Source organism: Typha latifolia, chromosome 5 (genome assembly GCF_019914945.1).
Source record: "Typha latifolia isolate L0001 chromosome 5, TyphaL0001v2, whole genome shotgun sequence".
Lineage (NCBI taxonomy): Eukaryota > Viridiplantae > Streptophyta > Magnoliopsida > Poales > Typhaceae > Typha > Typha latifolia.
In genome coordinates this window covers 890,199-913,313 of record NC_133090.1, presented here as the reverse complement: position 1 = coordinate 913,313, position 23,115 = coordinate 890,199, and the positions used below count along the sequence as shown (strand labels likewise).

At 36.7% G+C, this 23,115-nt stretch overlaps 5 protein-coding genes and 1 long non-coding RNA gene across 12 annotated transcripts; 5 read left to right on the top strand and 1 right to left on the bottom strand.

The window, feature by feature from the left end:
• The first annotated feature begins 188 nt into the window (after positions 1-188).
• Positions 189-2,368, top strand: LOC140789687 (uncharacterized). The gene is made up of 5 exons (XM_073139477.1): positions 189-651; positions 759-948; positions 1,047-1,253; positions 1,837-2,031; positions 2,112-2,368. The coding sequence occupies exons 1-5, from the start codon at positions 569-571 to the stop codon at positions 2,241-2,243; spliced, it is 807 nt and encodes a 268-aa protein (XP_072995578.1). The 5' UTR covers positions 189-568; the 3' UTR covers positions 2,244-2,368.
• On the bottom strand, positions 1,547-4,033 carry LOC140789688 (uncharacterized). 2 transcript variants are annotated; one of them, XR_012109235.1, is made up of 4 exons: positions 3,661-4,033; positions 3,135-3,358; positions 2,436-2,584; positions 1,547-2,214 (listed from the first exon to the last, which is right to left on the bottom strand). It is a non-coding gene; the product is annotated as an uncharacterized lncRNA (long non-coding RNA). The 2 variants fall into 2 exon arrangements; XR_012109234.1 differs by having other exon boundaries at positions 1,547-2,068; positions 3,661-4,030.
• A 479-nt stretch (positions 4,034-4,512) lies between these two features.
• On the top strand, positions 4,513-6,127 carry LOC140788297 (HMG1/2-like protein). Its single transcript, XM_073137496.1, has 8 exons — positions 4,513-4,804; positions 4,879-4,936; positions 5,010-5,126; positions 5,239-5,296; positions 5,383-5,427; positions 5,534-5,614; positions 5,704-5,793; positions 5,902-6,127. Exons 2-8 carry the CDS (start codon positions 4,887-4,889, stop codon positions 5,920-5,922), a joined length of 462 nt encoding a protein of 153 aa, XP_072993597.1. The 5' UTR covers positions 4,513-4,804; positions 4,879-4,886; the 3' UTR covers positions 5,923-6,127.
• A 3,464-nt stretch (positions 6,128-9,591) lies between these two features.
• LOC140789237 (uncharacterized) lies at positions 9,592-15,285 on the top strand. Of its 6 annotated transcripts, none has more exons than XM_073138851.1 (7): positions 9,592-9,759; positions 10,532-10,731; positions 10,897-10,976; positions 11,691-13,233; positions 13,321-13,388; positions 13,495-13,645; positions 14,344-15,274. In XM_073138851.1, exons 2-7 carry the CDS (start codon positions 10,653-10,655, stop codon positions 14,985-14,987), a joined length of 2,565 nt encoding a protein of 854 aa, XP_072994952.1. In that variant the 5' UTR covers positions 9,592-9,759; positions 10,532-10,652; the 3' UTR covers positions 14,988-15,274. The 6 variants fall into 6 exon arrangements, with proteins under 6 accessions (XP_072994952.1, XP_072994951.1, XP_072994949.1 ...); XM_073138850.1 differs by having other exon boundaries at positions 13,489-13,645; XM_073138848.1 differs by having other exon boundaries at positions 11,691-13,388; positions 14,344-15,285.
• A 2,267-nt stretch (positions 15,286-17,552) lies between these two features.
• LOC140789812 (WUSCHEL-related homeobox 8-like) lies at positions 17,553-19,934 on the top strand. Its single transcript, XM_073139658.1, has 3 exons — positions 17,553-18,360; positions 19,135-19,587; positions 19,676-19,934. Exons 1-3 carry the CDS (start codon positions 18,120-18,122, stop codon positions 19,759-19,761), a joined length of 780 nt encoding a protein of 259 aa, XP_072995759.1. The 5' UTR covers positions 17,553-18,119; the 3' UTR covers positions 19,762-19,934.
• Positions 19,935-20,405: 471 nt separating this feature from the next.
• On the top strand, positions 20,406-22,173 carry LOC140788946 (uncharacterized). The gene is made up of 2 exons (XM_073138496.1): positions 20,406-20,550; positions 20,685-22,173. Exon 2 carries the CDS (start codon positions 20,907-20,909, stop codon positions 21,978-21,980), a length of 1,074 nt encoding a protein of 357 aa, XP_072994597.1. The 5' UTR covers positions 20,406-20,550; positions 20,685-20,906; the 3' UTR covers positions 21,981-22,173.
• Positions 22,174-23,115: the final 942 nt, after the last annotated feature.

The window sequence follows — 23,115 nt, the reverse complement described above, 5'->3', positions numbered from 1 at the left end:
GGTAACCAATGTCCGGAATAGCAGGTTACAATATTATATCCGGATTCTCATTCCAACCTTATCCAAAATTCTCCGTACGAAATTTAAAATTACAAATTACTCCCTCTCGCTTGTCTGGACTTTAGAGTTTATTTTTAATATATTTTAAATTTAAGTACTTAATCTCTCGCATTTGTACCGTTAATTTTGCATTTTTAATAAAACTTCCTAAACTTTTTATATTTTTCCATCTACCTAGAAGATATAATCTTAATGAAAACACTATTATATGAATACTAAAAGCCTTTTAGCCTTAAGAGTGAAGACGTGACAATATCAAATTGTGGAGCTCTACCTAATTTTTGGACCATAATTAAATCAATGATCCCAATCGACACAGCTTTCTACTTTTTGATCATTCGAAGAATTACGCCAAGTCAAACAAGAGAAGGGAACTAATTAATGGCGGCCTGCTGCTTACTGTGGGCTATGCCTTTGTTTTAATAATAAGTATATAAATAGAATAGAATGGCGTGGTTGCCAAAGCCAGAAGGGCGAAGAAAACCAAAGGCGGTGGAGAAGAGAGAAGATGTGTATAGCTGCATGGATTTGGCAATCTCACCCTGTCTACAGACTTCTCCTTATTCTCAATAGAGATGAATATCTTGACAGGTATGAGTGCACACAGTTCACTTTTGAGTACAATCTTTGATGTCTTTGTGTGTGTATTATTGGTGCCTATAATGTGTTTGTGGTATTGTTTGCTAATTGGATGGCAGGCCTACAAAGCCAGTAGGGTGGTGGGGGGAGGGCTGTAACAAGATACTGGGAGGAAGAGATGTGCAAGGAGGAGGGACATGGTTGGGTTGCACAAAGGATGGGAGGTTGGCATTCCTTACCAATGTTTTGGAGCCCGATGTGATGGCCGGCGCAAAGACCAGGGGCGAATTGCCTGTCAGATTTCTGCAGGTATCCTTTTGGACATTCAGATGATCAGCTGTTAAGAGTTGTAGACTTGTAGTTCATCTTTTCTTTGGTCTTATCTATTCAATTCATTTTGAGTACAGAGCAAGAAGAGTCCTGAGGAGTTTGCAAAAGAAGTAGCTAAGGAAGCAGATGACTACAATGGTTTTAACCTGATACTAGCTGATCTATGTGCAAACATCATGGTTTATGTCTCCAACAGGCCAAAGGGAGAAGCTGCTTCCATTCAACTTGTTTCTCCAGGGCTTCATGTACTCTCCAATGCAAAGCTAGACAGCCCTTGGCACAAGGTGACAGAACTTTTCTTTTGTATCTTTTTATGCTATAACATGAACTTAGAAAAGTTTCATGTGTTCTTCTTTTTGTCTGATGGGCATTTTGCATTCTTTTATTAATTTATCCATTACTCTAGATTCATTGCAATCGACCATGGTGTTACTTAAGGCTCATTGCCTTTACAATCCTGCTTAACCATAAGCTCTGTAAAGATATCGTGTTCATGTTTAAGACATAACATTCACTTGATTGTAAATTTGTAATGCAACTGACAAAAAATTTCATCTCAGCATTGACATCACAAACATGAAAAGAACAGGTTGAATTTCAGTTGATTGGATCCTATGTACCAGTTCAAGTATATGCTTGATCAGTAAGAACAAAGCTTGAATGACTTAAAATACAGTTGAATGAATGCTTAGCAACAACCTTGTTGATTTAGTCTCATGAAATATTACAAGGAAATGACTGCTTAAATGAGAACAATGAGAGCTAATTATATCTTCTTCATTTTATGTTCAACCTAGTCACTCATTGTAGAAGTAAATGTTGTTATAAATCAACTCCACATCTATTAATCTTGTGCCATTGTTGCAGGCCCAACGCCTTCGTAAGAGCTTCAGGGAACTACTGTGGAAGCATGGCGATGAAGAAATTCCACCAGAAGATATAGTTGAAAAGCTGATGAGGGACACTACAAAAGCTACCAAAGACATGCTGCCAAACACAGGCTGCAATGCTGATTGGGAATTCAATTTAAGTTCCATCTTTGTCGACATAGATACAAAGGAGGTAGGAAGAAAAATTCTGTTTCTTTTACATGAATTCCCTGTCCATGGTGCATATACGTTAGCTTCTTTTGTTTCATGAAGGGGCACTACGGGACTAGAAGCACTGATGCTCTCTCGGTGAACTCAAATGGCAATGTGAACTTTTACGAGAAGTATATAGATAGTGGTGTGTGGAAGGATCTCACTGTAGAATACCATATAATGAAAATGTAATTGAACATAACAGATTGTATAAATAATAGGCAGTTCAACAGCTATCGTTGTTGATCTCCTTTTTCTAATCAGGGGTTGCATAGCAACACTTCCATAATGCAAAATAAAAATGCATTCAATCTAAGTGTGGGATAAAACTTTTGCGATCTTCTGGAACAAAGAAGTCAAAATTAGCCATTGTATTATTCTCACCTGCACCAGAACCAGTATAACAGTAGAGTTATAGAACAGTGGAGCTTCAATTTTTGAAAAGGTTGTGGTTGACATTTATTATATCTCTACCATGACTAGGCCAGTGGTTGCATCTCCAGCTCTCCAGGAAAATATCCTCCCTGCCAGATCTGAAGGGCAACTTTTAACCATGTGAAAAATATAACATGCCAAGTTCAGAGAACAGCCAAGAATCAACAAAAAAATACTAGTGTTAATCCACCGATTACTCTAAAAGCTTAAATTGTTTTATATTTAATAGCTAGTAAAAGTTACCTTGCAGAAGATAGAAACTAGAAGGTAAATCATGAAAACGATATGATAAATATTTGCAAGAAGTCCTTAGATTTTGATTGAGTAGCCAAAAACATATTCCAGGAAAGCACTTAAAGACTCTTCATTGAGTCTCAGTGAGGAAAAGAAAATCGCATTCCAGGAAAAACAATAAATAAGGTACTCAAAAGTAGAACAACTATCTCAGTTCATCTCTGAGGATAGAATTCTTTTCTTGTTAGCAAATATTGAATCAACTAGACTAGGAAAAAACATGGGTGAGATAATTAATGAAAGTAATCTAATAGTGTGAGACAAATTAATGATATAAATCACTAGCTACTTATCAACCTTAATGAGAAAATGGTATCTAAATTGGGAGGATAAAATCAGGGCTAGTTTACATACCAAAAGGCTGCAAAAGATGTCGAGGAACTGCTGCGATAGGAATTCCCCAAAGATATTAAAGTATTAAACTACTCCAGCATACTTTTCGGTGAAATATTCTTTCACAATGCCATGAGAAAGAGGTACAGAAATCATTGCATGCATCAAACAGTAGCTTAGAATCAATAGATCTCCATCATAGAGATCATATGACCACATTTTCTCCTTGTTGTCTTCCTCCTGTTCTGCGCGCGGAATAATAAATAATTAAAGAAATTCTAAACGAATAAATGAAATTGAAGAGGAAATTGGCATATGATTTTCATGAAATAATTTCGTGCTACTAACTAGGAGACAATCTAAAAATACATTAAAATGATGCTATGTACAAGAGATGGTCACATTATAAAAAGATAAAAGTGAGCAATGTAAAGGAGATATTTTGATCACATTATATAATAAAATTTTCTACATCAAACGAAACAAAATTCTTTTGAGAATTAATCCAGCAATTGCAAGACAAGCAAAGAAAAGATTCGAAGCATACTCCTTATCAGTTCCTTCTCTTTAGCCACATCTAAGGGCCTGCAACTGCGAAAAAGATCAGCGGAATTCCACCTACGTTTCCAGCGAGCTCGCCTCTCTCAAAACCCGTCTGATTTCTTGCAGAGATTGCTCGTTGCACCTCGATCCTCTCTGAGATCAAAAGGTGGAGGGATTTTTATAAGAAATTATTCAAGTAGCATTATGATCTCAGGAATTGGAGAGAAGAGACGAGGAGGAGAGGGGTTAGGTTTCCGCCATGGCCGCTACTGGCTACTGCCGCCCATCGTGGTATGAATCGAGAGTCGCCCTTCGACCAACTCTTCGGGCTCGATATAGGGTTGTTTTGCAAATAGAACCTACACTTTAGCCTTATTGCAAAATCCAAGTGTTTGGATGGGTATACAAGCAAAATAAATTACAGAAGCGTAATTCTATCAAACCTCAGGGTTCACTACCGGAAATAATAAGCCACGTGATACAATTCTAAGGGGCCCACATTACCAACTTTCTTTATTGAAAAAAATATCTCTGCAAATCTTCAAATGGCACCCTATATTTCTATTATTTTTATGTTACACCCCATTTTGATTTCACTTTTTTTTTAACCCAACCCTTTCTTTGTTTTTAAGGATATTTGGTGCAACTAATTTGGCTACTGTGGGAATATGCAAAATTTCTTTGACAAAAAAGAGGACTCTACGGACGGGTGTTAATCAGAATATGATGAAAATAAAGGGTGTTATTTGCTAATTTCTCAAAGATTTTAAACCAAGTCAAGTCGGGTCGGGCCCACCGAGTACTGGAGAGTCCAGTGATCAAGCCCATTTAAATTTTAAGCTGCCCCAACTTGCTTACAAAGATAGAGAGTGAAGGAAGCACACAAGGAAGCACAAGAGAAAAGTAGTAGTAGACCGAAATCGAATAGGATCCCATCTCGCGGATCGCTGACGTGGTGATAAACGAAAAGAAGAAAAAAAATATCTCCATCCCGCCCAACCCTCGTGTTTCGTTTACCTCCTCCATCTAAATTTTAATTTCAAATCCGCCACTCGTCCTCTCCCTTTCCTCTCCCCTTCTTATCCCCCACCTCTCCCTCTCCCCCTATTCTCCTCCCCACCCTAATCCTAGAGCACTATTCCCCCGAGGTAAGGCCCCGTCTCCCTTGCGTTTCCCGGCGATTTCTGGTGCGTTTCTCACCGATCCGTCGTCTTTTTCGCAGTTCTCGCGATGAAAGGAGGGAAATCGAAGGTCGATGCGTCGAGGAAGGCCGATAACAAGTGAGTTTTTCTCTATTCGATGCGTCCTTTTATGCTTGGATCTACGTGATCGAACGTTTTGAATCGTTTGAAGGCTTGCGGCGAAGAGGAAGGGGGCCGATCGGGCGAGCAAGAAGCCGGTGAAGAAGGCGAAGCCCGGAAAGGATCCGAACAAGCCGAAGAGGCCTCCCAGTGCCTTCTTCGTCTTCATGTGAGACCTCTTTGTCCCGATCTATTCAAATCATGGCTTATTTCTAGCTATAAATCTCTAATCTGATAGTTTTCCCCCTCACCTTTGGATCTCTGATTTAAAACTTTTTTAGGGAGGAATTTAGGAAGACATTCAAGGAGAAGAACCCTAACAACAAGTCCGTCGCCGTCGTAAGAGATCCCTTCAACTCTCCTACACCGTTCTATTGATCCGCTTTTTGGATCGGAAATTTGACCTCGAGTTTTTCAAAAATTAGGTTGGAAAAGCTGGAGGTGATAAGTGGAAATCTTTGTCCGAAGCTGTGAGTTTTCTTCTCCTTTTCCCCCGAATTCAAATCTTATCTTCTCATCCTTTACACCTTAAAAATTTTATTTCTATCTTTCCGATTTTTGTTCTTCAAAATTTAGGAGAAAGCCCCATACGTAACCAAGGCGAATAAGCTCAAATCCGACTACACCAAAACCATAGCAGCATACAACAAGAAGCAGGTAAACTTTTTAATCCTCGATCTCTAAATATTTTACAATATAATACTTCAATTTTCTTATATTCCCTTCGATGAAAAAAAAAAAAACAGTCGGAGGTGCCGCAGAAGAGTACTGAAGACGATGAGGAATCAGATAAGTCGAAGTCCGAGGTTAATGACGACGAGGAAGGAAGCGAGGAGGTGCTCTTTTTCTTCTTCTTCTTCTTCTTTTTTAATTAACCCCTTCACCTTTTAACTTATTATTCGCGAATCTTATTGTACTTAATTTTTGATATAAATATCTTGCAGGAGGAAGACGACGACGAGTGAGTCGAAGCGCAAACAAGTAAAAAAAAAGAAAAAGATTTCGCCCTCCGCTTTTTTTCTTTACCTTAATTCCCTGGAGGAAAAAAGAAATCAAATTTCGATATGGCTGTGGCTTAATCTCCACCGTCCATCTGCTCTTGTATCTAGATTTTGTGTCTCTCTTTAGCTTATGGTCTCGATTTTAATGACATCTACTTGTCTTTTAGTTTGTCTCTGGCTCATTAACTCTCTAGTAGTCGTATTAAGTAAAAGTAGTAGGAAAGTTAAATTGCTGCGTTCCGTCTGGGCAATAATTGAATGGGAGGTTGGCATTAATGGAGAGGGTGTTAATATCTTGTAACAATTAAATGAATGGTGTGCTTCTTTAGCAATTGGAAAGTATTATATTGATGTAGCGCAGAATACTTTCACATGCTATCCAGTGGGCTTCCAGTTATATCATTCTCTGGGTGGATGGATGGATGGCTTCCAGTTATAATAGGCATCATTGCATCAGTATCTTTTGCAAGGACAAGAGGTGGATGACTTCATTTATGTTCTTCCTTGGGGTATTGGATTTCTGGTTTGAATTACTGGATGGTTTTAGAAACTAGAAGGAGAAGGCTTCGCCGGTTTTGATCTGAAAATGGCTTATTGTAGCTTTCCATTTGGCTTGAACTCTATGCAACCAATAACAAAGCCTTGAGCCCCAAATTCCAACGAATAATGCCATGCCTACAGGACACTTTGGATGCGGCATCATTTTATCACTATATGATGTCATGTTTTTTTATTTGTAGGATGTTTGTGAGCACAGCACTATTCAATTCTAATTATCTGAGCTCCTCAATTCTAATTACCTGAGCTCGCATAAATTTCATTTTTGTGAACAAGATAAGAAAAGAGATTGGAAAATAATAATATGGATGAGAACTTTTTTAAAAAAGGTAGGTAACTTGGCATTACTTCAAATTTTAGGGCCTCTTTTCGTTGAAAAATAAGAGATTCTTATTTATAAATTAGAGATCTCTTATTTAAGGTTTATAGCCAAACATTACCAAATTTGATATAATGGGTATTGGATCTTTTATTCTTCTTTTCTTACTAAGTTGAACTAAGGTAAAAGATTTTTTATCCTAATACTACAACCAAAACCAAACTCAAATATAATTCTCCTCTAAACTATGAATAAAGTATAAGTATAATATTATATGTGAATAATCTTATTCTTCAAGCAAACATGGCTTAAGCAACAATCCAGCAACTGCAGCCAGCTGCATGGTATCCAAGTCCTAAGGCCCAAACATTTTTATCATGAAGAAAGCACAAGGTCCACTCTGAGGGGTTTCTTTGTGTTTGTGCTGTGTCAAACCCATTCAACTAGGTCCATTTTTTTTAATATATCATAAGTTTGAGGTTAAGTATAGGTCATATAAAGAATTTAGTCATGGTTAATATATAGGTCTGACAATTAAGTAAATTTTTTTCAAAAACATGTCTAAATAAATTTAAACTATGCAAATATAATGCTTCAGTGAAATATCATTCTCTAATGTTCACTGAGAGATTCAAATCTAGAATTTCTATCATAAGATAGTAGATCCAGCCATTGGACTACATTAATAGGTTTAACTAGGTCAAGATTGAGTCTCAATTGATTGGCTGCTAAAATTAAAGCAGTAGAAACAATTAATGGTAACTATTTGGGTTGCTGATAGTTTTTTTCTTATTATTTTCTTCAATATATATATATATATATAATGTATATATAATCTTCTCCTTGATCTACAAACGTAGTAGGTGACTGATATTAGAATGCTAAATAAATTGAGGGTAATGATTAGATTGAAGTTGATGCAGAACTTTTAAACTATCTAAAGATCCTAGCTGGATAATTAATTTTTGCCAATGATGATCTCAATTGTCAGAGATAAAAAAAACTCATTTAGCTTCTGCTCCTAGGGCATAACTTGAATAGAAGAAGCAATGCACCACACATGCTCATCATCATAGATGCAAGGGACTTCCAAAAGATTACCTAGAATAAAGCCCAAGAAGTACCCCCTTTTGCCTTAGATTAGTCTACACCAATCCCAAGTATCCTTTCCAACTAACCAAGCCCTAACTTTGGGTTGTCCAAGTGCAAGATAATGGATAAAGATAGGCTTTTATCTTAAGCTTTAATGAGGGTGTTATCCTTCATTCACAATTATCACATTGTTGGAGAGATTGGATTAACAAATGTATTAATTATCTTAGATAAGTTATTTGTGTCAATTGCCCAAAGTAGTCTTATTAAAATCTTAACAAAATGTCGCCGTTATACCAGCTCATGACAAAGGTCGTGAATTCGATTCCCTTAATAAATTTTTTTACCAGAGCAAGAAGAGCTAACCCTATAAATAACCTATTGTTTCGTAATTTATCAACAATAAATAAATAAGTATGATATACACATTATAAAATTCACCTAATGTGCTATGCACTATGTTACAGATGTTACTTTAGCATTCATTGACCATTAGGGCTCATACCAGAGAAACTTCAGTTTGGCACTAAAATTTAGTATGTGACAACCTAACATTCCATGTAAACTAATGGAGAGAATAAGTTAGGAAGATCCAATGGCTCCAATGAGGAATTTGTGGCACTTAACAAAGCAGCAGCTCATATATTCCATTCTAGTTGGAGTCCTTTTCATATTCTTCTTCTTATCTAAAAGAACAGTAGATGGATGCAGGTTAAAAGATCTTATCTGTAGTTTTGAAGAAGATTACAAATATCCAAAGCAGCTTAAATTATAAAATCTCTAACATATATATACTTTATAAACTAAATGAACATTTTCGAGAAAAAAAATAATAAGCCATAACGAGTTTAAATTACACAGTATATAATGTTCCAAGAAAAATAAATCTACTAATATAATTTTCTCAATCACTGACTACATATAAATGTTACTCTTGGAATTCTCTAATTATGCTGAGAGATTAAAAGAAAGAAGAAGAAAAGGAACTCATAGGAAACTAAAACTGAAATAAAATTGGCGCCAAAGGTTGTGTCAACGTGAGGGAAAGCAACGACCAACTAACCTCTCTCTCTCTCTCTCTCTCTCTCATCTCTCTCCTTAGCTGTACATCATATAATAAAATTGAAAAGAAAAATTAATTCTCCTTTTTCTTCCCTTTATTCTCTCTAATATATAAATCATGGACTTATTATGTATTAATACAGGAGGAGAGGGGGGGTTTTGCAATTTAATTATACATAATTTTTTTTATTTATTATAGTCTAGTTGAAAAAGTGTGTATTGTAAATATAAAATATAATTAAATTATAAAAACTCATATTAGATGAGGATCTCTGTGGACTTGTTTATGATTAAATAACTACTTCATGAGGTAATTAAGAGTTTGAATTCATAACTATAGTAAATAAGATTGGGTTAGAAATTCAAGATAAAATATTTGGAAAATTTTTAGCAACTTTGTCTTATAAAATAATTGGAAGATACAATAAGACTTAAAAAATATTGGGTTTTTTTCTCAAAATTTTAATATAAAATTACCTAGTCCAACTGGTAAAGTACTACTACTTTTTTATTGAGAAGTTTTTAAATTTTTTTTAGAAGTTAAAAAAAAAAAAAGCTAGTTCTTCTTCTTCTTCTTCTTCTTCTTCTTCTTCTTCTTCTTCTTCTTCTTCTTCAAATAGGTGGGCGTTTCCATTACCACCTTCTCCGGAGCGCCAAGGCGGGGAGGAAGCGCTGCCTTTCTCTCTCCTCGCCCCTCTCTCTCGACCCCTTCTCTGATGCCAATGCCAAAGGTTGAAGTGGGGGATGGGCTTCTCTAATTGGCGATAAAGGTTCGATCTTTTTTTGAGAAGGAAGGAACATTGCGATGTTGATTTTGGCTCGCTGATTGATTTCGTCGGGTATCTTTCTCTTCCTCGGGTTTTGCATGTCAAAATTGTTCCTTGGAATGGTGGGGATTTTCAGGTTTTGCATGTTTTTCTCTTGCATTTGACTTGCTAATTTCTCTTCGGATGGAAGTTTGCGTCTTTTTCCTCTAAATATTCCGCCATTTGGTCGTGGATTTTGCAATCGGTGACTATATTGAGATTTTTATGTATTCTCATAAGCATAGGTCAACTGGCTGTTCTAAATTGTACTAAACCAAGAGGTTTGTTGTTTTTTATTTATTTATCTTTTGCATGTTCTGTTGAAGTTTTAATAGATTGAATGCTTAATGAATTTGCCTATTTTGGTTTAGGTAGAATCACTTTTTCAATGGGGATAAGACTGAATTGTCCATTTGTGTATGAGCTACTTTGTTGCTAAATCTGATTGAAGTATGGGTCAATTTGGTTTTTTCCTTTGATCTTTATTACTGTCTCAAATTGTTCTAAACCAATAAGATGGTTATCTTTTCTTATTTTGATTTGCATGTTCTGTTTTGGTTCTGTGAAGGAGAATTATGATGCTATCTTATTTCCATTTAATTTAATGCAGAATATTGGGCAGATGGCAATCAAAATTTTTTAGTTGTTTCTCAATCATTTACAAGATTATTCATATCTTCATGGTTTTGGATATTTAATTTGACATCTTAATTCTTTGATGCATCTTCTGTTCTAGGATTTCAGGCTTACAACATAATATATGGTGGATATTGGACAGCTTGATCAAGGTGCCATATGAGACCTGGACTTGCCTCTAACTGGAATCATCTTAGCAGCGAAGAGTCCTGTCTGCATGCATGGCAGATATACTGCAGTATTATGACTTAAACCGGGCTAGCACATCCCGGAAAATGTCGCGCAAGATACGCGCTGACGGTGAGAACTGCCTTCTGCATTACAGACTTTGTACTATTGAACCTTGTATAGATTCCAATACTTGATCAGATATGCCAATCTCATGGTCTATTAGTGTTCTTATGTACCTTAACTCTAGCGTTCTTGGTTTTTGGATGTTCTTATTGTGATTCCACATGTTGCCAGGTTTTGAAGCTCCTCGGAATAGCTTGGAGTTCCCTATTGCAGCATCACATGCTCGTCATGCCTTTTATGAAAGTAAAGCAGTATGTTGTTTACACATTCAGAATATAGCTTACGGAGATCTCAAATTTCTCTGGTTAAATGTGAATTATTAATTTACTTGGGTATTGCCAGATAAACACAGTAGAATTCGTGAGAAATATAAATTTCACATTTCACATATATTCTCCGTAGTCAATGCATCTGTTTGGCTAATTGGAAGAAAATACGTCCTTTATGATTTCACTAGTTGGCTTTCTAGTTATCCTTTCTGTCATAAGTTATATGAAGGATCTTTTAAGATGTTTCTTTATTTAAACATCTTAAAAGAAGAAACATTCACCTATTGTAATCAGTGGCTCTTAACAGAACACAGGCATATTCCTACACGCAAAATTTCCCTCGAAGCTTCCCAAAAATGCACTTGATTTTATTTTTCAGAGCCTTCATGACATGATCTGCATCCTTTTGGGGTGCAAGTTCTTGATGCACTTAAGGTCTACGGATCCTGTATCATCTTGGGGGTAATTATTAATTCATTGTAATACTTTGTAGACATTCTCTTGCTGGTAATGACTGATGTTGGCGACCAACATTATTTGTTTTGGAATATTGCACATTCTTTCATGAATCCCCTTTATCTGCATAGAAAGTGCTTTTCTATAAACCTGGTTTCGAATGGTCAGTAATAAGTACTTCGCTATTTTATTGTGTTTAAAGAACACAATCATTACTTGCCTTGATAATACTCTTGCCAGGTGATGCAGAACCCATCAAAAATGGATTATTCTTATAGGGGAACAACTATGAAGAAGCTGATTGATGATGAGATATCTAACCAACCAAATGAAAGACGTAATTCACCAAGTGTGGTTGCTCGTTTGATGGGTATGGATGCAATACCAGCAGAAAAAGATGCGGTAGTACATGCAAAGGAAATCAAAGTACAAAAAGCAGGCACCAGTGTTGTAAGAATGGATACCATGGATAGTGCTGCTGGCCAGTGTAACTCGCCTAAATTGGCTCCTTTTAAACAATCCAAATGTAACCTACTCTCGTATGGTAGTAAGCGAGAGGCTAGCCTATCCTGGAAACCACAGAGGTCTACAAGACCACAGCCACGTGAACATCCTCAAGAAGAGCTACTTCAGAAATTCAAAAAGGATTTTGAGGCATGGCAGACATCCAAGGTGCTGGAGAAATCAACGGCCCTTGTAGTGGAGAATAATCTTTCAAAGGGAAAATATATCCAAATTCTTGCGCAGGAAAATCTCAACAAAGAAAAGATGGCAAGATATGTCGATACAAAGAAAATTTTAGCCCAAAAGAAGATCTCGGAATCAAGCGAAGTTGCTTTAATCAGTCAGATAAAACCTGATACACAACAAGGAGGTGACTCAAAATGTCAAAGTCATATGAGCTTACAACATGAGATGGATGTGACTGGTGCTGGAAGTGTTAACAATTGCAAACAGTTGCAAGTAGCTAAGGTTGCCGATAGGTATGAGAGATCTCATTCACCTACAAGGATAATAATCCTAAAACCTAGTTGCGAAAGAAGAATTGATACTGAAGAGTCATGGGTTGGTTCATCTGAGGTAAAGAAGGATTGCAGTATGGAAGATTTTCTTGAAGAGGTAAAGGAACGGCTCAAATGTGAAATTAAAGGAAAGGCTAGAAGCAACTCATCGACAAAAGGAAGTCAGACTGAGAGTCCATTCAGGGATAGGCCTACTGATCCTAAACAAATTGCTCGCAACATAGCAAAACACATTAGAGAAAGTGCTACAAGAGATATTGGTTGGAAGATGATGAGATCAGAATCAAATAGATCATCTATGAGAGGCTTCCAGATTAATGGGACTGAGCCAGAGCAGATCATCAAAAGAGACACCAGAAGAATCTTGCCAGACAGGGTGAAGGATGTCTGCAAAAATGAAGTTGATCTGAAGAAATCTATCATTAATGATGAAATGTCTGGAGATTCCTACATTAAAAGCAAAGGAAGAGTTAAATCAATGACTGATATCCCAAATATTGCCTGGGAGGACAAAAAAACCATGAGTGAATCTATGCTTCGGCATAAAAAAGATAATATTCTGTTATTTAATTCTCAGGTAGTATTACCTCGAAATCTTGCCCGATCCTTTTCTGCTCCAGTCCCCGGAACTGCTTTTGGGAAGCTTCTCTTAGAAGAGCAGCATATACTAACCGGTGCTCATATCCACAGAAAACGTGAAACATCTGAAACAACTTCAAAAGAAGTGAAGAAGAACAGGAGAGATAGTCTCAACCTTAAAGGTAGAGTATCATATCTGAAGCAGAACTTTACTCTCAAAGGTAAACTATTTGGGAAGAGGACCCACTCGTCGAAAAAATCAACTGCAGGTGAAACCAACTCAATGAAGATCATTAGGACCATACCATTAGCTATACTGAATTGTGGCATTACACAGGTAAGTGGGGTGGTCAGTCAATTCATTCATTAAATTATTTTTTAGCTTTTGTAAATGCATCGTGCAACTATCATATTTTTCTTTATTTGATACTCTATAGCCCCAGGATAATTATACCGAAGTTCCTCCAAGCCCTGCCTCAGTGTCCAGCAGTTCTCACAATGAGTATTGCACACCAGATAATCCAAGCCCTGTGTCACCTTTGGATGTTCAACCTTTACGACAATCCTGTGGAGACTTGATCTGTAACTTTCCAGGTAGAATTTGCTAAACTTCTGATCTGATTTAAAATTTGACTATTTTGTGTTATGTTTTACATGCCTGAATGTATGATTACTATTGCATTCATGGATTATACTAGTTTACATTGTTAAATATTCCTACATCTATTGACTCATGTTTTCTTGTACACTGAAATTGATGCAACCATTATAGTGACCTTAAATGATTTAACAAATGTTCCTGACACAATAAAGGTTCAAGATTTGGAAATGCTGCACAGCTCTTTCTCACCTTTCTGATCACGACTCATGAATTGATAACCTAGTGCTACTTAACAATTCAATGTTATTTTGATTCTCTTCTTTGTAGAACCTGGCAAATAACATATAAACTAATAAATTTGCTATTAGGTAGGATGCAGAGCAGTTGCTTTTTTCTTTTTTGTTAATTACCTGGCAGATTTGAAATGCCTTGATGTTCAGCCTGTTACATCTTTACAATGCATGAACTCTGTAACTGTCAATGCAAGAGATATGCCACTGCACAAAAAGGGTTGTGTGAATATAATTGACAAATACCATAGTGATCAAAAAGGAGTATTTGGATCAGTGCTCTCTTTATAGATATCCTATGTTACTGAAGTATTTCTGTTTTAGATAAATTTCCATTGAGATAGTTGCATCACATTGTCTACAACTCTTCTTACACATATTCTGAATTTAATCTCGGCCAGAGTTGAGTCAATCTGAAGATGTCGAGAATGAAAAATCTGAAGAAGTGACAATTGAAGAGAAATACTACAAGGATGAAATAACTGAGATTGAGAACCCTGACGAAGCCTATATAAAGGATATCCTTGTCACCGCTGGTTTGTATGAAGACAGATCTTTTGATCAAGCAAATCCAAGGTGGGATGCACTAAGAATCCCAATCTCTTACAAGATCGTTGAGGAGGTGGAGGAAGCTTATAGCAGATACAAGAAGGTGGATAATGAAGATTCCTTCCTAGATCATTGCGACACGTCTCTAAGTCACAGGCTGTTATTTGATTTGGTAAATGAGGCATTGCAGAGCATAGGAAGTATACCAAGGAATAATGCTACAGTAACAAGATGGATTTTAGATAGTGCTGAAGTACCAAGAGGGAAGAAGTTGTTGGATGAGTTATGGCATCACATCCAGTGTTACACAAATCTCCCAATGGATGAAATGCACACTATTGATGGCATGGTAGCCCGAGATGTGAGGATGACTCCTTGGCCAGCCACATTGTATGAGGATATTGATGTTTCATGCAGAAAGATTGAATGTGCAATTCTTGGGGAGTTGATCGATGATTTTGTCCGGGATATCTGCTTTAGGTGGTGCAAAGAATGAGGTAACTTTATGCATAGAATCCCATTGGTTCATGAATGCGATGGTGGTGGATGTTTTAACTGGGAAAAAAGCTGTATTAATCCACTGGGACATGGGAATGACATTAAGGTAAAATTAGTGTTCGAGAAAAGGTGTGCATGATGTGGAAAACACAGAAGATTTTTTTTATTTTTATTCATATATATACTTTCCAGAACTCATAAGAGTAATGGCTGATCTGTGATTTGCTTATGTGTAAAGTTTCCTGAGGTTGATCAGGTTGTTCTTGGCAATAAAAAATTTCTCTCTTCTCCCTCAGATTCTCAAGGATCAAAGTGTTCTTGAGCAATCAGGTATGATTGTTGAAATTATCTCTACCAAGAAACTTATTATCTCATAGCTAACAACCTTACATGTTATCTTATTTTTCAATCAAAATGAAGAAGTTATCTTATTCTTTCGTCTTGTATTTGATCCATGGAACACTGGAAATGCAAGAACAAGTTAACAATTGAATGAATAAAGCAAGATAGATATATAATTGCAAATAAGATGCAGTCTTGTGTGTGTGCTTGGGTTGTCATTGTGCAAGCTCTGCAGAGCTAGTTCAAAACAAATGCTGAATAATAACTTCTCTATTGCCTCCTAAGTATTAGCACTTTCTATTGATTAAAGTGTGTTCATAGACCAAGGACCAGCCCTAATCTATCAACATGAAAGCTATAGACAATTAGACAAATTGTAGCAAGTAATCATGACATTAGCTTAATCTTCTTTTAGGACTTGGTGTTTTGGCGACACCTAACTTTGAATTTGCCCGGTGGGAACACCGCCGCCCTCACATGCCATGTTGGGATTATTCTCAGACAAACCTTGATTAATTAGTTTAAAACCAACCCAAATTGCTTTGTTCCCATATTAATTAATCTTCTAATATTGGAGATTAAAAAAAATATCTAGTTTTCCTTCCTTAATCCCACATGTAGCACATGCTAAGGTCATTATCATATAAGACTAGAGTGCTTATAAAAATGGCTAATAAATTACTGTAATTGTTATTGCGCAAAAGCCACGTCAGCGAAGTAAATCTTGATTTCAAAAAGCAATATAATAAATTAGTTTTTTTTTTATACAACAATTATGTTAGTAATATATCTCGATTGATTCGGAGATAATTTTTATAAATCATTTTTCATGAGAGCAATTTATATTAAAAGAAACTACAAAATTACTTATAATAGTGTGTTAAATGGTTTGTAGATTGTATTATAGCTATAATTAAATTTTGGGAGTAGTAGTACATCATCAGTCAAAAAACTTATATATATATATATATATAAACTTTGGGATGCATTAATTTGCACCGACCAAGCAGTGACATTATATTTAATCATTCTTGATCACAGTGGAGAAATCCACTTTTTATTGTTAAGATGTCTATCCTTGGATTCATGGGGGGGGGGAATTTATTCACTGGTACCAAACAATGACAACCATTAGTTCTGCATTCCAGCCATTCCAAATACTAACCTATTAAAAACACCAAAATTTTTGCATTTAGTAACAGTTGTATAATATTAAGAGAATTAATGATAAAGTGTTTTAAGATGTTGTAATTAAATGTAACAGTCGATATAGAGGGTCGAATGATAAATATCGATACAGCGTAGCGTGAATAATATAGAAACGAAGAAGTACGAGTTTTAAAAAAATTTACTCAGAGAGATATTAAGATTATTTTATATCTATAATTAATTTAACTAATTTATTTAGTAATTATTGGTCAAGGAAACTAAAATCATAAACAAATTAAATGGGCAAGAATTTTATATACTAGGATGTTAATAATAATAATAATAATAATAACTATGAAATGTAGGATGTTTTTATAAATTTTTTAAAACTAAAATCGACATAGAGTAGGCTAATGTCAAATTTAAAGTCAATCAAAAGGTTGCTGATATCTAAGTTCTTGTTCTTTTGCAACTTCTTCCTTAAAAAACAAGACAAAGCAAAAACATGTGGATTTTATTCAGGCAACCATTGTTGACCAAGTTGTTGACCTTTTCAATTAGCATTCCAATTGATTGTGATCTAGATAGAATAATTAACTAATAAGATGTAATCCTAAAACAAACCAAAAACAATTAATCACAGATCCACATGCAGTCCTTTTTTAAATTTTTTTTTTTTTTGCTTTTGTTTTGTCTTGTTAATCTCCCTAACATCTTAAAAAAAGATAGTCTATAGATTCCCTTTTGAGCAAAGTGAAATGGGTCTTAAAAAGCTCATCATAGTGTTCAATACTAAGTCAAAAAGGTGGATTGACTTTAGAGTCTTTTCACTTATGGGGCCTTGGATGAACACAAGCACTATAAATTGTTGCTGGGATAGCATCAAATTATATATTTATTTATTTTTGAAGTGTATAAACAATGAAAATCTTATGAAAATTTTGTTATTCTTATTTAGTTTTATTATCATTTATATTCGACCATCTACTAATGGTTAATTGGAGAAGTTTTAGATAAGATATCCTAAGATAACATAATTGAATATATTTCTTTACTTTTGAAACTAGAAAAAAAACGAGAACATCTAAAAGTACTCATCATTTGACCTTCCATTTTTCTTCTTACATGCTCTTGGAAAAGAACGAGAAAAGGAAGGAAAGAAACTAAAGTTTGGATTTTTCTCCCTTCTTTCTCTGATGGGAAGATGGAAAATTGGAAATGGAAGGCTTAATGTGACGAAGCTTTGAGAAGCATCAAATCACATCGAGATTTATACACAATTTCCCACGCTCTTCACAATAATGATGAGATTAGATTGATTTGAAACAAAACTCACCACCTCACACCTAAAAAAGCCCACCACCACCACCACCTATCCTTCTATTCTTCGTCTTCTTTCTCTTTTTTTTTTTTTTTTTTTTTACTTTCTTCTCTCCTTTCCCGTCCCTTGTGCGAGAGTACGACTGCGAACCCAGAGATGGGTCTGAGAAAGCTGGGATTTTGATGCGTATTTGGGCAAAAAAAAAAAGCTTCAAAACAGAGCTGGGATGACATTGGTGTAAGAAAGGTGGGATCTTGATGCATCTTTCAGAGATGGGTCTGAGAAAGTTGAGATCTTTTTGACGAAAGGAAGGTAATAATGGAGTGGGAGAAGGTTTCCGCTACTAGTACTAGTAACCAAGCCATCAGGAACAAGGAAGTGGAGGAGGAGGAGGAGGAGAGAAGAGGAGAAGCCATGGAAGATGGAGTTCTCTACGTAAAGGTGATGACTGATGAGCAAATGGAGGTCCTTCGCAAGCAAATCTCCATCTACGCCACCATTTGCGAGCAGCTCGTGGAGATGCACAAAGCTGTCACAGCTCAGCAAGATTCTCTTGCAGGTGCTCTTCTCTTCTTCTTCTTCTTCTTCTTCTTCTTCTTCTCTTAGATTCTAGGTGTCTCTTAGTATTTGGGCATATGCCACTCACTGTCCTTTTGCCAGTTATGGTTGTGAATTAGCCTATAAAATTGGGTGCAAAGCTAATGTTGGTTTTTTCAGAATTACTGAGATTATCCAAGAAACTTATCCTTCTGACTCTATTTGCTTCACTAGTAAATGATAAATAATGAGTTCTAGTTGTGACTCTATAAGTTCAGATCAGCTTCAAATTTCTAGCATTAAAAGCTCTCTTCTCATGTCCTATGTTGCCATGTTGAATATTTTTAGTCTCTTCTGGTAATAAGTAGATGTGACAAGAGGTATCAAATAATTTAATCTACCTATTGGCTAATAAATGGCAGATGAATCTTTTCTCTAAAATCCTGGTTCATATTTGGAGAGATATTTATGTTTCAAAAGATTACATTAGTTTCAGTGTGAAATGGCATATTATTAGCAGAAAATACTGATGACATTATTATAGCACCCTTTCTTTTTTGAAAAAGAATTATTGTTCTCTTAGATGGATCTATTTATTCTTAGTGTAAATAAACAAGTACCTTGTAGCAATTCATGGCTCCTCAAGGAACTAGGTAACCAATTAGTAACATTGGTGTTATATTGTGTCCTTTTTTTTGGTCTGTTTCCAGTTTGCTGTGTTGTAATGGGAGGAAACTTTTAAATTTCCAGTATCAGCTATGTTCTTCTAATGTTGATAAATACTCTTGTTGTTTAGGAATTAGACTTGGGAGCTTATACAGCGATCCTCTGGTGTCTGCCGGAGGCCATAAGATCACTGCAAGGCAGAGATGGACTCCAACACCAATGCAGCTGCAAATTCTCGAGAGCATATTTGATTTAGGCAATGGAACACCAAGCAAGAAAAAGGTAAAAGAGATAACATTTGAGCTTTCGCAGCATGGTCAGATCTCCGAAACGAATGTCTACAACTGGTTCCAGAACAGAAGGGCGCGGTCTAAGCGGAAGCAGACCTCTGCATTGCCAATTAACGGCGAATCTGAAGGTGAACAAGATGAAGATTCTCCGTCCGAGAAGAAACCAAAATCAGAGAAGGTATCGAACGAAAACCAAATTCGAGGCATCATCCGTGCATCGACCGATAGTTCAAGATCTTCAGGAAGCTCCTCAGGCCAAATGTCATTCTACGAGAACATATTAGCGAATCCAAGTATGCTGGTTTGATTCAGCTGTCATCTCTTCCACCACTCCATACTCTAATGAAATAGCTTTGAAAATTTTAAAGTTGATGTTTTCAGGAATGGAACATTTGATTGGGAAGGTGGAAACTGCAGGGAGTTTCTCACATTTTCGCGCTGGAGAAGGCTTCGACATGTTTGGATGAGGTTGCAGTAATTAGAGTTTGAGCTGATCATGAATTGTGAGAAAGAACTTGTAACTTTCTTTTCCCCCCTCCCCCTCTTTTGTAGAATAGTATTTGGTTCATATCAGTGGAAGTCTTTTGTATCTTGTAAGTGTATGCTTGGTAGTATTATGTGGTTCCATTGGCACTGCAAATATCCTCTCTTATTCTTTGTTAGCAGCCATGAGAAGCAACTAATTCAGTTGATCACTTCACCTTCAGGCCCAGCTGGCCTTTCCTAATTCTACTTCTATAGAAAATGAATTAGTATACTTCCTAGTTTACAAGTTTTGGCTGTCGAATCTCCAAAAATATATTACTATTGGATGCATATCAACGCATTAATTATATATATATATTAAATTATGAATGTCTATAATTGATGGATCTGTATCTAACAAAAACAGCACCAGTATCTAACAATAAAATAACTCGATCTGAGCCGTTAGGATGCGCACAGAATCTGAGGCAAATATGAGAGTGTCTCGCGTGGTGATTGGATGATAACCGTACACGTGGAAGGTGGCATAGACCTCATCCCAAAGATATAGTTGTAGGGGCGTTTCGGTCATTTCACTGTATCCAGACGCGAACGTCATTTGTCGCGACTCTATAAGTAAGTTATTGCCTCCTACCTCGTAAGATTTTGGGGATCCTTCTCTCATCCCCCACCCCCCACCCCCCCTCTCTCGATCTCTCGCATCGAAGCCATGCCTTTGGCCGAGGAAAACCCTAATTCCCACGCCCCCAGCTCAATTCCACCGGACCAAGGTAGGGATTTCTATCCTTTTATCTTCGGTTGATCTCTTACGATCTCATTGTTGGAGTCATTTAATCGCTTGCATAAGCATACTCCGAGGTTTTTTTAGTCCATCTCGATCTCAAGTTGATGCCTTTCGCCTCAGGAACGCTTTGGTAATCTGTTATTAGTTTAAATTGGATACGCCCAGATGCCGTGCCAGTGGTGATGTAGGTTTTGGTTTTGGTTCTAAGGGATGTGGGTTTCCAACTCCTAATTAGTATCTTTGTTAAATTGATGGGTTCGATGGGCCGGTGAGTGTTGAAATGGAGTCGTAAATGGGGCGATAAGATCATCAGATTGAGATTGCTATTGGAAGTGGATTTGGATGGATTCGTTTGATCTTAACACCCGTTTGCCTCCTCGGAAGCGTCTGCTTGCTGGGTTGAAGATGGTGAGCTCAAGTTGCGATTTTGAGCTCCCGATTCCCCTTGCTTCTAGTGATCTCGGGGCACGTCTTCGTGATGTTATTAACTCGGCAACATCATCGCCCGAAGAGATCATTGAAGTCACCAAGTCTGTAGCTTTAGCTGCTGCTGAGGTTGCAGCAGCCGCTAGAAACACAGCAATGGAGAAAGCAGCCATAGCAGCAAAGGCCAGGGCTGCTGCTAAGAGAGCCTTAGATTTGCTATGCTCCAGTTCAAGCAGAACCGCCCCACAAACAGGCCGACCCCGAAAACCTAAATTGAGGAAGAAGCATGTTCCAATTAAGCTTCTGTACAAGGCCAACAGGGCACTTGAGAGCCAAGAAACTAACAAAGAGCTAGTCAAGCCCTCAGGGAGCAGTGAAACTGATGAAGAACTTGCCCGAAGGTTGCACCGTGCTATGAATAGTTCACCAAGAATTTCAAATAACAAACGAAAGAGGCTTCCCACGTATCAGAAAGAGGGGATCCCTGGTGGCCTTCCTGGGATGGCACCTGCTATTTGTGACGAGGTTGTTCAGTTGCCCAATGGATGCTCCACCGATAGATCTGAAGAGAAAATTGTTATGTGTTCTAAAGCTGACATTCTTGAGGAGGAAGACTCCTGTTATTTCACTGGAAAATGTCGTTATGTGTCTGAGTCTAGAGGGATTGCTGGTGGTAAGATGCCAAAACTGAAGAGAAAGAAGCTTCTTTTAAGCGAATGTAATAGTAGAGAAACAGATGAGCCCAAAGAAGGAACATATTCTGTAGATAATTTAGTGCCTGGAGAATCAGAGTTGAATAAAGCAGAAAGAAGCATGTATGTCAATGATGTGAAACCATCAAATGATTGTTCGGCTAAAATGAAGATAACATCAATGTGGAAATGCAAGAAGTTCAAAGCATCACATTGTTCATCTGATAGAAAGATCATGCATGCTATCCATTCAACTCCTTCACCTTCCAAAACCTCTGCTATGGTCAAAGTTGATTAGTAAGGTAAATTAACTTATAGTTGGTGAATGTGTGTGTCGGCATCGCATGTCATTAGATTTTGTATGTTGAAGTTACATCTGGACAAAGAGGGAGAGTAGATATTATCTTGTTACGGTTGCTTGTTTGTGATTTACTTATATATAAAGTGCTTGCTCCAATGGTATATCTGTAATGAAAGGTTCTTTCTCTAAATTTTTTGTTCCTTGCGGCCTTTTAGCCTATTACTATTGCACTATTAACTTGAAGTCTCTTATCAGGTATGCTGTATTTAGATTATTGCATTTATGACTAACCAATGGAATTGTCGAATGGAAAGTGAGACTCATTGGATTGCTAGTTATCTTTTTATGCTTACCTCTGTTAGTCTAGTCCAGAGTACACTCATTAAAGCTTGCTATTGGTGAAGAAACAAAAGTAAATAACAAGAAATCATGGTGTATTCATAGCTTCGACATGTAACTGATAACATTGGGCATCAGCTCATTAATTGTATACTTGGTTGACCAGAATTGTTTTCTTTTAGTTCAACAGGAACGATGTTCTATTTATATTCTTATACACCTTTCTTGCTGCTTATAAAACTAAGACATCATTTAAATTCTTCAGACATGTTATCATTGTTGGAGAGGTTCTTTATTCGGATTTATTATAGTTACCACTAATGTATTTTTGAAGAGGAGAGGGAAAGCACGGGTTCTTGTTTCCATTTAAGCTTCTAACATGCTGATCACTAGAAGAACTTCTTGTACTCAGAACCTGTGTCTTATATCCATGTAGAAATTATCTGCAAATCAGGGAAAATCATCTCAAGAATGTATCACTGCTTGGATCCTTGCATTTCTATGTTTTGATTTCATACCACAGTATTCATACAGTGAAAATATATCTATTTGCTCAGGGAGAAACATCATTTGCTATCTGATTCTTCGATCACAATCTTTTAGGCACTAAAACAGCCGACAACCATGCCTTGCTCCATACATCAATTCTTTAATCACAATTTTTTGCATCTCAGTGAAAACATCCTCTATTGAGCTATGCGAAATGGTTAATTTAGATCTGGGGATGTAATAGATGATAGTTGTACTCAGGCAGTTTTCCTTTTAGTTTGGTGGTTGTCCATTTATGATAGCA